General features: G+C 42.3%; 1 protein-coding gene across 3 annotated transcripts; it reads left to right on the top strand.

The window, feature by feature from the left end:
• The first annotated feature begins 2,434 nt into the window (after nucleotides 1-2,434).
• On the top strand, nucleotides 2,435-14,261 carry tlx2 (T cell leukemia homeobox 2). 3 transcript variants are annotated; one of them, XM_076739282.1, is made up of 5 exons: nucleotides 2,435-3,544; nucleotides 9,741-9,953; nucleotides 10,731-10,968; nucleotides 13,308-13,488; nucleotides 13,971-14,261. In XM_076739282.1, exons 1-5 carry the CDS (start codon nucleotides 3,043-3,045, stop codon nucleotides 13,980-13,982), a joined length of 1,146 nt encoding a protein of 381 aa, XP_076595397.1. In that variant the 5' UTR covers nucleotides 2,435-3,042; the 3' UTR covers nucleotides 13,983-14,261. The 3 variants fall into 3 exon arrangements, with proteins under 3 accessions (XP_076595397.1, XP_076595396.1, XP_076595398.1); XM_076739281.1 differs by lacking the exon at nucleotides 13,971-14,261 and having other exon boundaries at nucleotides 13,308-13,524; XM_076739283.1 differs by lacking the exons at nucleotides 9,741-9,953; nucleotides 13,971-14,261 and having other exon boundaries at nucleotides 13,308-13,524.
• The last annotated feature ends 806 nt before the right edge of the window (nucleotides 14,262-15,067 follow it).

The following is a 15,067-nucleotide window of genomic DNA, read 5'->3' as shown; positions in this document are numbered from 1 at the left end:
ATTTTTAAAAAATTAAAGAAAATAAAACCTGCAGTTAAGAGATAGCAGCCTGCTTCCGCAGCCACAACAGATCTATCATTTATTTATTCAGACTATATAGATATAAATATACAGAGATTTACATACGAGTGATTTGACTTACACATCATATTATGACAGAAGGGTGCACGTGGCATCCCAGCCTGCCCCGCTGAACAAGAGAAAAGTGTGACATGAAGGTGAACAACTAAACAGAGAGAGAAAAATGTAATATTAATTGTAATATACTCTAACAGAATGTATGTGTCGTGTGCCACAGCAGCGCTCCACACCGCGAACTCAGCTGATCGATCACTGAATGTTTACTGATGTATTAATATGACGGGTCTCAACCTTAAATCTGACGCAACACATGCGGGGTTTTGCACCTTTCGGGCTCACCTGGCGTCTCCGCCATGACGAAGTTTGGGACCCCCTGCGCCGGTGAAGATGAACCGCTCGGTTTGACGCACAGTCACACATCACATCTCTGCTGCTGACATCACCAGCAGTCAGGGAGAGATGTGTTGCCCCAACGAGCCTCTCAAACATTATTTTCCGCCTTCCGGCCCATAGATCTTTCTGCTTTTTGCATAAACGGCCAATTACCTTGTCAGTAAGCTGATCTGAGGCGCAGCGCATCCTCTCGTCCCTATTCATTTGATTGTAACGCGCAAATATAAACAGGCCTAATAGCCGCTGCACTCGCACTGTTCTCGTCCCCGCACCGTTATTGATATGGCCTCGAATTCACACAATTGATTTTTATGCTTCCCTCTAGCCACCTTGTGCAGTTGAGAGATATCTTTATTCGCACGGAAAGTGAAATAAGTGCGTAATAAAACGGTGATATATTAAATTCGTTTTTCCCCGTGTCGCGCTTTTATTATGAGCCATTTTTCATCTTTATTGAATTGAGACCCCGGCGATCCGCGTCGTCGCTGCGGGCGGAGAAAGGTTAAATAATTTGTGCAAATCAGCAACGCCGCGTTTCACATTTGGCTTCATGATGTGACTCCAGCTGCTATTTATTTGTTTAATCATCTATCTATCTATCTATCTATCTATCTATCTATCTATCTATCTATCTATCTATCTATCTATCTATCTATCCATTCTTCTTTGCTCTTCATGTTGGAGATGTAAAGACTTTATTTCACTCCTGGGTCTATACGTTATTTCCCATATAGGATAAATATGGCTTACGGTTGGTTTACATTTCATTACTTTGTGATAATGCACGCTGGAATGGGCCTATCAGTGCCTTTAAATCAGGCCTATACTCCTGCACCCTTCCCGTCAATATCAGCGGATTTATGGCTTCATTGTGTATAACAGTGCAACCCCTCCCCCCGCTAACACACACAGATATGGTCCAGTATTTGTTGTCTCTTGTAGGACATAATGTGCTGATGTAACCTGCCTTTTAGAATAAGGCTCATAAGGCTCATTATCATGATCTGCAACTTGCCATCTCGTCTTATAGTCGCTCAGTCGCTCATTGCTCATTGATCCGAATATTGGTGGTCCCTGAACTGGTGTAGCGGGAAACTCTAGGGGTCCTCAGACGAGTTATATGGGTCCATGGGTAAATATGTGGCTGGTTTAATTGCACTCGCACAAGAAGACACCCAGGTTTCATTGCTGCCACGGAAACAAAGTGCTGCAGACCTGCTGTCAAGTTCTGTACCAAATCACGTCCAACAGCAGGAGCCTTCTCAGGTGGGAGACACGTCCCAAAGAAGCCTGGCTTAGATTGTCCAGGGGCCCGGAAGGCTGCGAGCCATAGCATCATTTCAGGATTCCTTTTAAACCTTTTTAATCATGCCAACAAAAGAGCAAGGCTAATATGAAGAGTGACGGGGAAAAGATGGACAGCAAAATATGAAAACGAACCGAGCATTGACAGTGAGAGTCACTCAGACGCACCATGAAAATTCAACAATTTGTAAAAAGAAAAAAACAAAGCCTGATCTATTTCCCCTTTTTAAGATAAAATGTGTCTTTTCTGTCATGAAGAGAGGCATTTTTCTTTTTCTGAACGCATCCTCTCAACCATTGATCTTGAATGATTGAATGAACTGATTAACTTATATATATATTTAGATTTTAAACATGTTTTCGCTCACTGACGCAAAACTCTTTGGAATCCACTTGACCCGAACTCCTGGCACCACTAAAAGGCACAAAACCTCCTGTTTATTACAAAAAAAGCTGCAGGAAATAAAGAAAGCTGCGGCTTCTTTAAGACATCGTAGCAAAACAACTGCCCTACAGAGGAGGAGGAGGAGGAGGAGAAGGGAGGAAGGGTGGGAGGGAGAGAGAGAGGGAGGGAGGTTTGGCTGGATGACCGAATGGCAGCTTTTACGCAGAGGGTTGTCTCACCTGCTGAAACGCACTTCAACATTCAGCACAACAGAGCCATCTTTCGCTCTCACCTCCAATTAATATCCACGCCTGCGAGGTCAGCGCTTCATTTTCGCCTCTTTGGGTTTGTTTTGTTTTGTCTGTTGCTTTCTTTTAATGCGACGAGCTTGGGTAGCCTACCATGCCCTCTGCGTATGGATCGTCTCAGCCAGAATAGGCGAACAAAGCGCTCCAAGCCTCTCCAGAGAACTGCCTTTCCCCAAAATCCAGGATTTTTGTCTGTAAGTACTCGGGATAACCATCTGCGGCTGTTTTTCTTGTCGTTAGGTTGTTTTGTGTGTAGTTCACTGGGAGAGAACACGCTGTTAAAGATGGATACGCTTTTTCTTAGCCCGATGGATAGGCATTTAATTTAGGGAACACCCGATCCAAGCGCTGGACAAAAATTATGGCAAGATTTTGGATTGCGCCGGACACGTTGTTGGTTTCCTGGGAGTAGAGCAGGCCTGTGTCGATGCTTGAGAAGAAAAAACAGCCCAGCACTGCAGCACACATACAAACATTTCATTTCCCAAGGCGTGAATTATTGTATGACAAAAATTCATCCGAGCACTGCTAGAACATACTGACAAACATCACCGACAAAAACAAGAAACTATGGAGCACACCGGGATCGAGGAGGTGAACCAGACGCACCAGCAGCAGCATGAGCCCATCAGCTTCGGGATCGACCAGATCCTCAACAGCTCGGACCAGTCCAGCGGCTGCATGCTTCCCAACCGGACCAGCGACCCGGATTACGCGCTGTCCTCCAATGTCTACAGCAACGGGTACAACAGCGTCTACAACCCGGCCTGCTCCATGGCGGCGGCGGCGGGTCTGGCCGGCTCCTACAACGTCAACATGAACATGAACGTCAGTATGAACATGAACGTTAACGTGAACTCAGGCGGCGCCGGTGGCGTGATCCGGGTGCCCGCGCACAGACCCATGCCGCCTCCGCCCGCCGCTGCTGCGCCGCATCCGCCCCCTTCGACGCATCCGCCGGGCATCGGACCCGGCATCCCCTCGGTGCCCGGGATGGGGATGGGGAATGCGGCAAACTTCACCTTCCCGTGGATGGAGAGCAGTAGGAGGTTTGCCAAGGACAGATTAACAGGTAAAAAGAGTTTTTTAGTGATCCTGCAACACCTGTAGTCTGACTTGTGTTTCCATTTTAACAGATGATTATATAACCTTCCTGCTCCTTCACCTGCGTTTAAAAGCACAGTAAATGAGCCCAGAGTCCGGCGCAGAGCAGCACTGTTACTCTGTGACTTCCTCGTGGCCTTACAGGTGTGAGTTGTAAATTTCTTGACATTTGTGTTTAAAAAAATCAGGCCCTGAACGCTGAAGCGTGCGGACTGAATTGGGCCTAAGTGGAGCTGATTTCATCTTTAGGTTGTAATCTATAACGAATCGTATATGCGCGCACAGAGTCGGTTTTATTATGCTGGAAGGGTAGTCTGATAAACGACAGGAGAAATTGACATGGACATGCTGATGAATCAGTATTGGACCATCACTCTCCATTTACAGCGGATGACGGATAACGACGTTCCCCGTCTTTTCATGAGGATGAATGATTTTTTTCTCGTCTATGAGCCAATTGAGAAAGCAGGAAGATGAGTCATAATAGTAATAACTTATGGCATCTTAAAATCTATTTTAACAGTGGATAATAACAGGTTATCTCTATTATTATCATGATACATTCTACATTATTGCACTACGAATAATAGAACATTTTTATTCTACTTTAGAGACTTTTATGACCTTAATGCAGCGCCTCAGTCATGTGTAGCAAATGTGTCAAAATATATCTGCATAATTCACATAAACCCTTAATTTGGTTCATTCGTGGAGCCCAGATTTAGGTCTTTGTTAAGCCAGATTCTTCTTAATATTAATTAAGATGCTCCGTTTCTTTCTGTGTAAAACTGAATTTGGAAGGAAGTAAAAATCAACAGCTGATGGCTGCTTTTCTGTTTCCCCTCCTGCAAATGACACAGCAATAAAAGAAATTTAATAAGAAATGTAAACTTCAGATAGACTTGAAGTTTATTTTGATTTTAATAACCTTCTGAGTTTCTTACCCTCCTATTCAGAAAAAGACAATGAAAACAAAAGTATGGCAAATAACCAATTTCTTCTTTCAAATAAACAGAAATTTATGCCTTTTCACACGTAAATTCGAGCCCTGCTGATATTTTTAGTGCAAATTATCTGCGTTACATAATCCCTCATTAATTGTTTTTGCTTCATTCTCACAAGATAACATTTTGATGGAGCTCGAACACCTTCGTACTTAGATTAAGACTTTTTTTAATGCACTCTTATTATTCATATGCTTTGTGTTTTAGCTGCAAGGACAAAATCTCACGTTTTGTTTACGGCCATTTTTCATTTTTCAGCATCTTGGTCAGATGCTGAATTTTGTCTTTGCACGAGTAAATCCAAACAAACAGAGGCTGTTCTGTGTCATCATAAATGAAGATGCAGTTGTAAAAAATATTTCTGGAGTTCTTGGGTTGACGGATTATCTCTGCTCTGCTAACTGGACTTCATGTCATTAGATTTTACGTGTGTTATTTTATTCTCTTATTATTGATTTGGTTTACGGTCTTTTTTTTCGTTTCTCATGACCTCATCTGATGAAGATGAAAATGATCATGGATTCGCCCCCCCCCCCCGCACCTCTCCACGCATTAAATATTCACCATTCCGTCTTTTCTACCTGATCAATTATTAAATACTGGGGGACGATATGTCAACTGCAAAAAGATACAGTGTAAATAGGCTTATCAATTCTGCTCATAGTCACTGAGGGCCTCTCGTTTAATTTCTCTCAGCTTTGTGTCGCTGTAATTATTTCGCAGCTTATATCTTTCCACTGTATTGATCAGCCAAAGATGAGCAGCGGGCACACACACACACACACACACACACACACACACACACACACACACACACACACACACACACACACACACACACTATCCAGATTTAGCCTGCTCTGTTTCCTATAAAAGGCCGTAAATCAAATGGACTATCATCTATCCTGATGGGCAGAGCCGCATTTTAAATGTTTCTCTCTGTCTCTTGTTTTTCTGTTGGCTTTTCAGCCTGAAATCGGAGGAGAAAAACGGCCTCTTGCAGCTTTAAACAGCTAAACATGTTGCCAAAGGCTTCCAGCTCTGGCAGCCGTGGGAGGGGTTTTTATTTGCAGGGATGTAAACGAAACCTGTTAAATTGCACCGCAGATATTTTTCAGCCTGGCGAGCGTCGTTATGGCCTGAATTCGTCTTATAGATCATGAGAAGTTGTATCAGACTGACGCGGAGGATTAAGCAAAGACCTGTTTATATACCGCTGGCTCTATGTTGATCACCACGAGCAGAAAGTTATTCATTTCATCTGAATTATTTCTTTATTTTACCTCAAATGTCACCACACATTTGACGGTGCTATCATTACTATTATTAGTAGTAACAGTAGTAGTAGTAGTAGTAGTAGTAGTGGTAGTGGTGGTGGTGGTGGTAGTAGTTGTTGTAGTATCACTGTTTTGGCGGCATTATCTGCCTGTGCCACTCGGCATTTACTATTATTTAACCTTTCAACGCTGGGCAACGATTTTTCTGACATGCAAAAAATATAAGACAAATAAAGAAATAAACTAAAAAAAACAAAAACAAAACAACACTAAATAAACTAAGTTCCGGCTATTATCATAAAATACAGACTGAAACATTTATTTAGTCAATAATATTGTTGAGTGTTTTACAAAACAAGATGCATAAAACCATAAATTTATAAACTGGACTGTTTAAATTCATTTAAATGAGTAAATATATGATGGCCAACAATTTAAAAGTAGCTGTTATAAATTGGCCCTGCTATAATAATAATAGTAATATTAGAGCGTAATGTGGATGGTTTGGGCATCTTGACAATAAACTGAACCATAATACAGCATGTGTGGCTCTATAGCCACGTAGCACCAATAAAAAAACATAATTAAAGCCTTTTCTCTCTCCAGTAAATCTCTGTCTGGGACTTAATGGCAGCAGAGAAGAAAAATGTGATTTTATTTCCGTGTTGAACCCTCTCCTGTCCTTGTGCTTCCACGCTGCCCTGCTTCCAGCGTGACAGAAGACAGTGTCCCTGCCTTTTGTCCCGTATACTGTAATAAATAGCAATATATGTTCATGTTATATTTCAATATCCCCTTTAGAATCCTTCACGGATATATTTATTAGATTGCTACAAAGGTAATATCCGCAGTGGGGAAGGGAGGCGCTGTCACCGAGAAGTGTTATTAAGTATAGATGGTTTTATTATGGGAAACATATTCTCCATGGTAGCATTTTATTTTTTGATATGCTTATGCTAAATTGTGTTACCCAGGCAGCAGATTTAGTATTCCCCCATATTTTCTTTTTCAGTTGACGAAGAGGAAGAAAAAGATTATTTAGCAATTTTTTTTTAGGTTTTTTTTTTTTAATAGGAGCAAGATTTTATCTCTTTTTACATCTAATAATTTTCCACCTTCTTCACACAGATGCTGCAGTGCCAGTTTAAGTGTTTTCCAGGCTGTTATTGGCTAATTATGCTCATCCTGAAAACTATTCAAATAGTAACCAAAAATCCAGAGCTGTGAGGATTAATCATGACTCCACATTTTTCACCATGATCACAGTTTATTTGGTTTGCTCAAGAATCTCCAAAGTTTTACACCTTTACAAATGCTCCATTAGCTGCAGTCAGCTATTTTTAATATGTAGACTAATTAAATGTTATTCTGACGTTAGTCGCAGAAAAATGTAAATTTCTGTTTTCTAAAAACATAAATATGTTTTATTATGTTGCCTCACACCTTTTCCATATGTTGACCTTATATGATACTGTAGTGAAAGGTCATTTAAACTCATTGCTTTAAACAAAAACTGACTTAATATCCAGGCACAATGAACAGATTTGAGTGCCGAAGATACAAGAATACAGGACTGTTCTGGGTTATCTTCATTCATGCATTTCATTCAGACTGATGCAGCTGAGCAGGAACAGTCTTTTGATTTGACGTCAGGTTAATAAAGATCGCAGCCTTTCTAACTTACACTTTTGATAATAATAGCAGAGGATAAATCTGAAAGCATATCTGATTCCTGAACTGTCTTAGCCTTACATGTCCAGTCAAAACACAAAACGTGACTGATGCAGTATCCGTAGCGTCACTGTATCATGTATTTATCAGCATTTTGCACACTGCAGGGGAAGCTTTTCTGCAGTTGGCACATCCAAAGGCTCCTGCTGCATGTTGTGTTCCACTTGGGTTGCCTCTGAACGTGCTTGTATGTGCCTGGTCCATTAGTTAGCCCACAGATGGCCTGAAATAGCCATCTAATGCAGTATTATTTAGCCAGACCTGCCGCTGGGAGCAACAACAGGCCTGCTCGCTCTCAGCATGTGACCCGTAAGGCTACTTTTGGGCAACTAGACGCCGACTAAAAAGGTCCAATTGCAATATTTAAATGTATCCATACAAGAAAATCACAGAAAAGTCACCATAGGAATAAAACTGGGAATCATGTTCGATTTAAAAACATATGATTAATGCAATAATGTCACTATAAACTCACGATTAAGGGCCACAGAGGTGCTGCAGTCTTCCTGTGAGTACCTTATAGAAATATCAGAAACATCATGGGAAATTTGTCACCATAAACTCATGATTAAATACCACAGATGCCTGTCTAAGTCCCAAAAGGAATTTTAGAGGGATACAATTACCATTTATACTACTATTGAGCATCAGAGCAACACATAATGTGAAACCTGATAATAATATTATAGCAATATTACCATAGGAGATTAAAAGTAATAATTAGAGGAAGAAAAAGAAGACATGGTCATTATAAATCCAGCACAAAAGACAATAAAAGGTAGTGAGTTTTCATCTCAGACACTAAATTTGCATTGCTAATTTCCACTCAGGTAATGTTAACTTTATGTGACCTACTGTAACAGCACATTGCAGCTATTCATCTTTATTTTACAAATCATTTGCTCGTGTACGCCTCTATTTGCCACTCGTGTTCAGCACCATCAGGGGACGTCGGCAGCTCCCTGGAAACGACTGCCGAGCGCATAATAGCTTCATGTTCCATTTTCCATCCAAATTGTCATCGTCTGTGTGGCAAATGAATTTTCAGGTCGCTGAAAGTCTGCGAGCAGCAGCGGCAGCACGTGGCCCTCCGGGGACACCTATGCAGATGTTTTCATATTCATTTTGGCTTCTAGTGAGCTTTCCGGACAAAACAAAAACAAATAAACACCCTGTAAGACAGGAGGCAAAACAGCTTGCTGGGGAGGAATGACATAAAGATGCAGAGAGGGAGAGAAAGAGACAGAAACCATTTTTTTTTTTTCTGTTGATTTCCATTCAGCCTCAAAATGAGAATGTGGCTGGGGAGTGGATCTATGGCCAAAAACGATCTCATTACATTTATCGATCTTCTGTTTACCCATGGCTGACAAAATAGACAGGATTCATAGATATTTTATGATGCTGAAGATAAGTTGTTATTAATACCCAGATTCAGTGACATGTGAAAGAGAACCAGCGGGCAGTGATGCAAAGAAAGGAACTAAAACACAGCAGCGGCTCATAATTCATATTTTTGAAGAGGCACAGCCTGGTCGATACATGTATGATGTCGTTTATTTAAAACAAGAAATCGTGGCCTCAAATTCATCATCAATGTATGTAAAATATAGGTGATCTATTTCACATAAATGATGAGAAGTTGTGTAATTGTGCATGACCTACTGTGTAATGTTATTATTAGGAGTTTTAATGACAAATGCTCAGTTCTGTATGGAGGCTCTTTAGTGCAAAAATTCAATATCTTTGAATTTCAATTGTCTGATGGTAAAAAAAATTCCCCATGTTTCAAAAATTGTACTGTAGGTTGAAACTGTGTGGATGGTGCTTAGATAACAAGTGGCCACCTTTACTTTGGCAGTGGATAACCCTGATTGTCTGATTCTGATTGGCTGACCAATATGTGCTTGATTTATCTTTGTAAACCTGCTAGTTGTCACTTATATTTCTAAATGGCAGATATCTCATTTTGGAGCAAAACCTTTCCAAACGCTAACTTAAGAAAGCAGCAGTAAATGATGTTAAAGTAGACCCTGCTCATCATTCAGGCTTCCCTCATGTGATTAGCTGCTATGCGTCGGCGCCTGCACGGTGGCTGCTGCTGCCGCTGTGCTCCAGATGTGGGACCTTACTGTGTCTCCCTTTCCTTTAGGGGAGCAGGCAGAGGAGAGCCGAGTCGGAGAGGCCACAGGGGGGCCGGGGCCCACCGGGTCCCTCTGTCCTCTCCCCAAGGGAGACATCGGCAGGGTCCCCGTCTGGAGCACTGTGGAGACATTAGCCAAATGCTATTACCCCGAGCTCGCTCACCTGCGAGACGGCAATGGCCTTCTAGCAGACTATCCTTTTCCAAAGGGGGCTTGCCCAGGTGAGTCACCCCCTCCGCCCACCAGCCACCTCCCCTACCTCACCCATCCTCACACAGCTGATTTTTAAGTGCATCCCACTTGTGTGCTGCTTAGATAATGAAAGTTTTTTTTGTCTTTCTTGGTGGAAAGATAAAAAAAAACGATGCTTAAGCAGAAGTTTAAATCTTGATTTGTGCTTTTCACCATCATTTTACAGCAGGAGGCTAATTTACTGCCAGTTGCAAGCGTTATCTTTTCTTGAATAGTTTTTGGAACAGATGCTGCATGTTCCAGTTTTCTAAATGTCTCTCCATGACTTTCCTTCATTTCTGTACAAACCAGTGTGCTGTTTGGTTTTCAGAATCTGGCGGGGGAATATTAGTTGTAATTACATTTTTCTTCTTCAATTGGCAGCTTCTGGGCCTTCTCTTAGACTCCCCAAACACACTGCCTTTTCCAGAGTTAAGACAAAATGGACAATAATTTTATCTACTCAAGGACTGGAAAACAAAATTGTGTTTGTAACATGAGCGTATAGAAACAAAACCTCAAGGGAAATAACTCTAAATTTCAGAAGCACAGATCATTCTAGTTTAGAAATGGAAATAACTGCTCACACTAACAGATATTAATCTTGAGCCCTTAAAGTCCAAATACCTCAGTTTCTTTCAATAACCTCTTTGCTAATGCTAACATGGACTTTTTGACAGGATCTCCTGCATGATGTTCAGTGAAATGTTTAAGAATCATCAAACAAAGTCAAATAAATCTTCTTTTTTTTTTTTGGCCATTTTCAGCTGCCCTCTCGCCCTTCTCGGTGACCCGTCGTATCGGCCACCCTTACCAGAACCGGACGCCGCCCAAGAGGAAAAAGCCTCGCACCTCCTTCAGCCGGGTGCAGATCTGCGAGCTGGAGAAACGTTTTCATCGGCAGAAGTACTTGGCGTCGGCCGAGCGCGCCACCTTGGCCAAGGCCCTGAAGATGACAGACGCACAAGTCAAGACCTGGTTTCAGAACAGACGGACAAAATGGCGGTAAGATCACAGCAGGGGGCTCCTTCACTTTAAGTGTTTTCTGGTGCAGCTTGCTGGTGTGAAAGTTGAGGATAATAAAGCTAAAGCATCATAGCCCTCTCTTCCTCGGCCGTATTTGGCTCATTTCTTCTCCCTCATGATCTACTTAAGCAAAACAAAGAGCCCGTGGTGGATTGTTTCAGAGGCTGTTTGTCTTTATGCGGGCAGATGAGCCACTCCTTCCAATTTTTCTTGCGCCATAAATCAACAACGCCGAACATGTTTTGCTCCTGGATCCAAGATGCTTCCCGATGTTTTACACAAGCAAAATGGCCCGCAGCTGAAGCATTGGAGGCGTTGTACAACACAACACCTATTTTGCTTAGCCTAGCTGCCAGTCGAGGCCAGTTCACTTGACCAAGCACAATTACTCCTGAGCCTCCTGAAAGGCCTTTTAGAAACCTGCTGTCCAAAGCAATACTGAAACACTCACAGGAGGAACCGGCTGCCAGAGAAACACACACACACACACTCACACACACACACACACACACACTTCTTCACTTCATTCTAACTGTTGTTTATAGCCATTTGGAAGTAAATGAGTAGGAAATCAAATTATGAAGCCCTGCCTGTAGTTAAAGGGACAGGATGCATATTTCAAAAGCATATTACAAACAGCTAAATGACCTCTTAGGGTTTTAATGTTTAAATGACCCTAAAGCTTTTTAGATTCAATAGCTACACATACAGGGCACTTAAAAACATGCTTGTCTCAAACGATCATATGTAGTATTGAAGGTTTGATCCCTTTTAAAAAACAGAAAAAAGGCACATCCAGGAGCGGTGAAAAAACAGGACACAGTTTTCAGTACAAGAGGGAATGAAAATGAATTTGCTTAAAACAAACTACATCCAAGACTGAGCGGCATGTCACAACTAACAAGGGAATCGGCTGAGCTCGTTTTTCTGATTTCCTAGTTTTGCAGAGATTTATGCCATTTCCCTGTAGTGTGCACCTGATAGGATGAGCATGAGGGATGTCTTTGCGTGACGACTACGCGAGTAACAAGAGGATGATCAAATCAACAGCCGGGGAATCGTATTATGATAATGCTGTTAACAATAATGTGTGGCTAATGGATGGAGGTTGGTGTGCATGAAAGAGTGTTTTAGAGGTGTGTTTCCGCCCGTGATTTCCTCCATTTGCATTTTATTGTTGATTTTGATGGCGATCATTTGTTTATTCTGCTTTGTGATATTAGTAACACCTCCATAATTCCAAAAGAGCCAAGAAAAATCTTCATTGTGCATTAATCTGTGCATTTATTAAGGACCGTTCAGACCATTTTTGGGCTAAAATTAGCACATACGCAGAGGAGAAAATGTCCTAATTAAAACACAGGAGAGTTGATTTGAATGTGAAAGAAACTTCAGCTGAGGAGAAGAAAAATATGATATCATCTCAGCTCTTTTCTCTTTTTATAATTCTGCAGACTTACTCTCCAACACAAACACTGCAACTTTTCCATTTAGAGGATGCATCATTTTAAATCTACTGTTTCCACGTGTGTTCCAGGAAAACACACATCACATTAAGACATAGATGTAATGTTTCACCTTCAGGCAGGAAGTGTACTGTACCTCCTCCCCCTGGGTTAGTCACGTTGTGTCGAACACCTGTCACTCACCCTGATCAGCTGCCACCTGGCCCGAAGCTGCAGTTGCTGGCACAGGTGTTGAATAAACATTCAGTGAAAGCCGCAGTGACAGCAAATGAACAGGTTTCATTTGGAAAATTTCTGACACATGTATAACTGTACTGATTTTCATGTCATCCGCTTTCTTTGACTTCCCCGCCTTCTGACTGCCAAAGAAAAACACACTCTAAAATATCATGAACACTGAACATCCAGTTTCAAGCAGGATTCTGCCTCTTTCTACACACTTTTTCAGCATGTTGCATCTTTTTGTTGTTTTGCTGGCAATCATTTATTTAGAGAGTAAAATGAAACATGTCTTTGTTACTCTTTGTTATCTTTGTCACTGGTTGCACCATTGTGACCAGTTCAGCCAAAAGGTGATGTTTTTCCATGTTGTGTGGTGACATTTTTTTAGAGGTTTGAGGAAATAAAATTATCCAATTGTCTGCAGGAAAAAATACAGAACAAATAATGGAAAATCTGAAACTATAACCAGAAAAAAGAAAGTTACATTGCTTCTTTTTGAGAATATGGGACCGTTCATCGGGAACACTGCTGTGATATGCAGCATTAGTCAAATTTACACACGGTAAAATTTGAACATCATATGGATCTTATATCCTCCTCTGTCCCCCCGTGTCTCCTCCATCCACTCAGGAGACAGACTGCAGAGGAGAGAGAAGCCGAGAGGCAGCAGGCTAACCGGCTGATGCTGCAGCTTCAGCAGGAAGCTTTCCAGAAGACGTTGAGCCAGCCTCTACAGCCGGACCCGCTCTGCCTGCACAACTCCTCCCTCTACGCCCTGCAGAACCTGCAGCCCTGGGCAGAAGACAATAAGGTGACCTCCGTCACCTCCGTGGCATCTGTAGTGTGAGTGTGTGTGTGAGAGAGAGAGAGAGGGAGAGAGTGGGAGTGTGTGTGTGTAGACGAGAGGGGGGAGAGGCAGAGGGAGGGACAAAGCTGGGAATGAAATGTGCTTATCAAAGTCTCGCCAGAATGGACAAAAGGGAGGAATCTCTTCATTCTATTTTTGACGTGTCTGACGTTCAAAAACGCAGCACCATTGAGTCCATTGAGTGGACACGTGCTTCCTCACTCACTGATCGTTACCAGCAGCGTGGTGGGGGAGCCTGTGTAGAGAGAGACAGCTCTCTGTTACTGCCAAGACCTACAAAACACTGTATGCGGACTTCACAGCACGGGAGCCGCACTGACATTGCTCTTTGTCAAAATTAAGCAAGTCTGCAACTGTTATCTGAAATATCTGAAGTGTGTTGAGTCAATTTCCTGCCTTACACCAAGTTTCCGCTTTCCCTTCAGCTGACGGTCTAAAAGAGAGGAGGGCACTTTATCCGTAAGTGCCAGGAAACAAATGGACACCTCTGTACATGCCCACCTATCAAGACTGTCCCCCCTTTTGCCTCTGGATCCCTCATGAGGCAGCAGAGACTCTCTGCCAATAATGGCAAAAAAAGACCTCCTGTTTTTCGCTTTTGACTTTGTACAATGTAGTAAATGCATGTTTCAACCCTTTTCTGTGTGCACTCGGAAGTACCATTGAAGTCAGCTGCTGTCCCGGTGGACTGCAGTGTTCAAGTGGTAGTGGATTGGTGGAACTCCTGATGGCGAATTCCTGATTATGTCCAATTTAAAGGTGTTTTATATTAAATGATATTGTGACTTTTTGAAAAGATGACAAACCTCTCTGTTTTTCTTTCCTCTCTTTGTGTCGTCGGGTTCTTTCACTCACTGCCTGTTTGTTGTTTGTCACCATAATGAAAACCATGCAATAATACTTTATGATTTTAGCGAGCTAGTTAGCCTCTCGGGATTGAGCCGTGATTACACATTAAAGTTTCAAACCACCCAAAGGTAAGATAGCATCGAACTGTATCGGAAGGACAGCGCAATACCTTTTTTTATCCATAAAAACTGATGACTACAGCTCCCAGGTGTGAACGGGAAGGAGGGCGTTGCCGAAAAACAGCTAGCGTGCTCAGCAAAACCCTCCCTGGATAAATAAAGGTCTGAAAACCGATGCCAGCTCAAATTAGAATGAGGGTACAGGAGAAAGTACAAGTTGTGCTGCTGCCGAGTGAACAGTTGAAATGCAGCTGTCAGGTCTGTGTTTATGTGTGTTTCATTCCAGATTTTGGTGGAGCAGGAAACCTAAAAACAAAGTAAAGCATGTGTTTTGAAGTTTGTGCCCTTTGCCCCTCACCTGTCTGCTCCCGCTGGGGTTTGCACACCCAAGAAGCCCTTCGCTGCCTTCACTCTCGCAAAGTGTGAAAAACAACTTTCGCAAGCGTGAGATGATCAGCCGTGGTCCGATTTTGGTCAGAGTTCATTTGTTGTCTGTATCAGCGCTGCATTACGTTACGCTCTGCTTCCAGTCAATCAGCTGACACCGACAGGAG

The sequence above is a fragment of the Chaetodon auriga genome, chromosome 9 (assembly GCF_051107435.1).
Source record: "Chaetodon auriga isolate fChaAug3 chromosome 9, fChaAug3.hap1, whole genome shotgun sequence".
Classification (NCBI taxonomy): domain Eukaryota; kingdom Metazoa; phylum Chordata; class Actinopteri; order Chaetodontiformes; family Chaetodontidae; genus Chaetodon; species Chaetodon auriga.
Note: the sequence above shows the minus strand (reverse complement) of the source record. Positions and strands in the feature narration are given on the sequence as shown.

Coding starts and splice junctions, on each gene's coding strand:
- tlx2 (XM_076739281.1), top strand. CDS start 3,043: ATGGAGCACACCGGGATCGAGGAGGTGAACCAGACGCACCAGCAGCAG. Junction 9,954..10,730: donor TCCAAAGGGGGCTTGCCCAG/GTGAGTCACCCC, acceptor GGCCATTTTCAG/CTGCCCTCTCGCCCTTCTCG. Junction 10,969..13,307: donor AACAGACGGACAAAATGGCG/GTAAGATCACAG, acceptor CCATCCACTCAG/GAGACAGACTGCAGAGGAGA.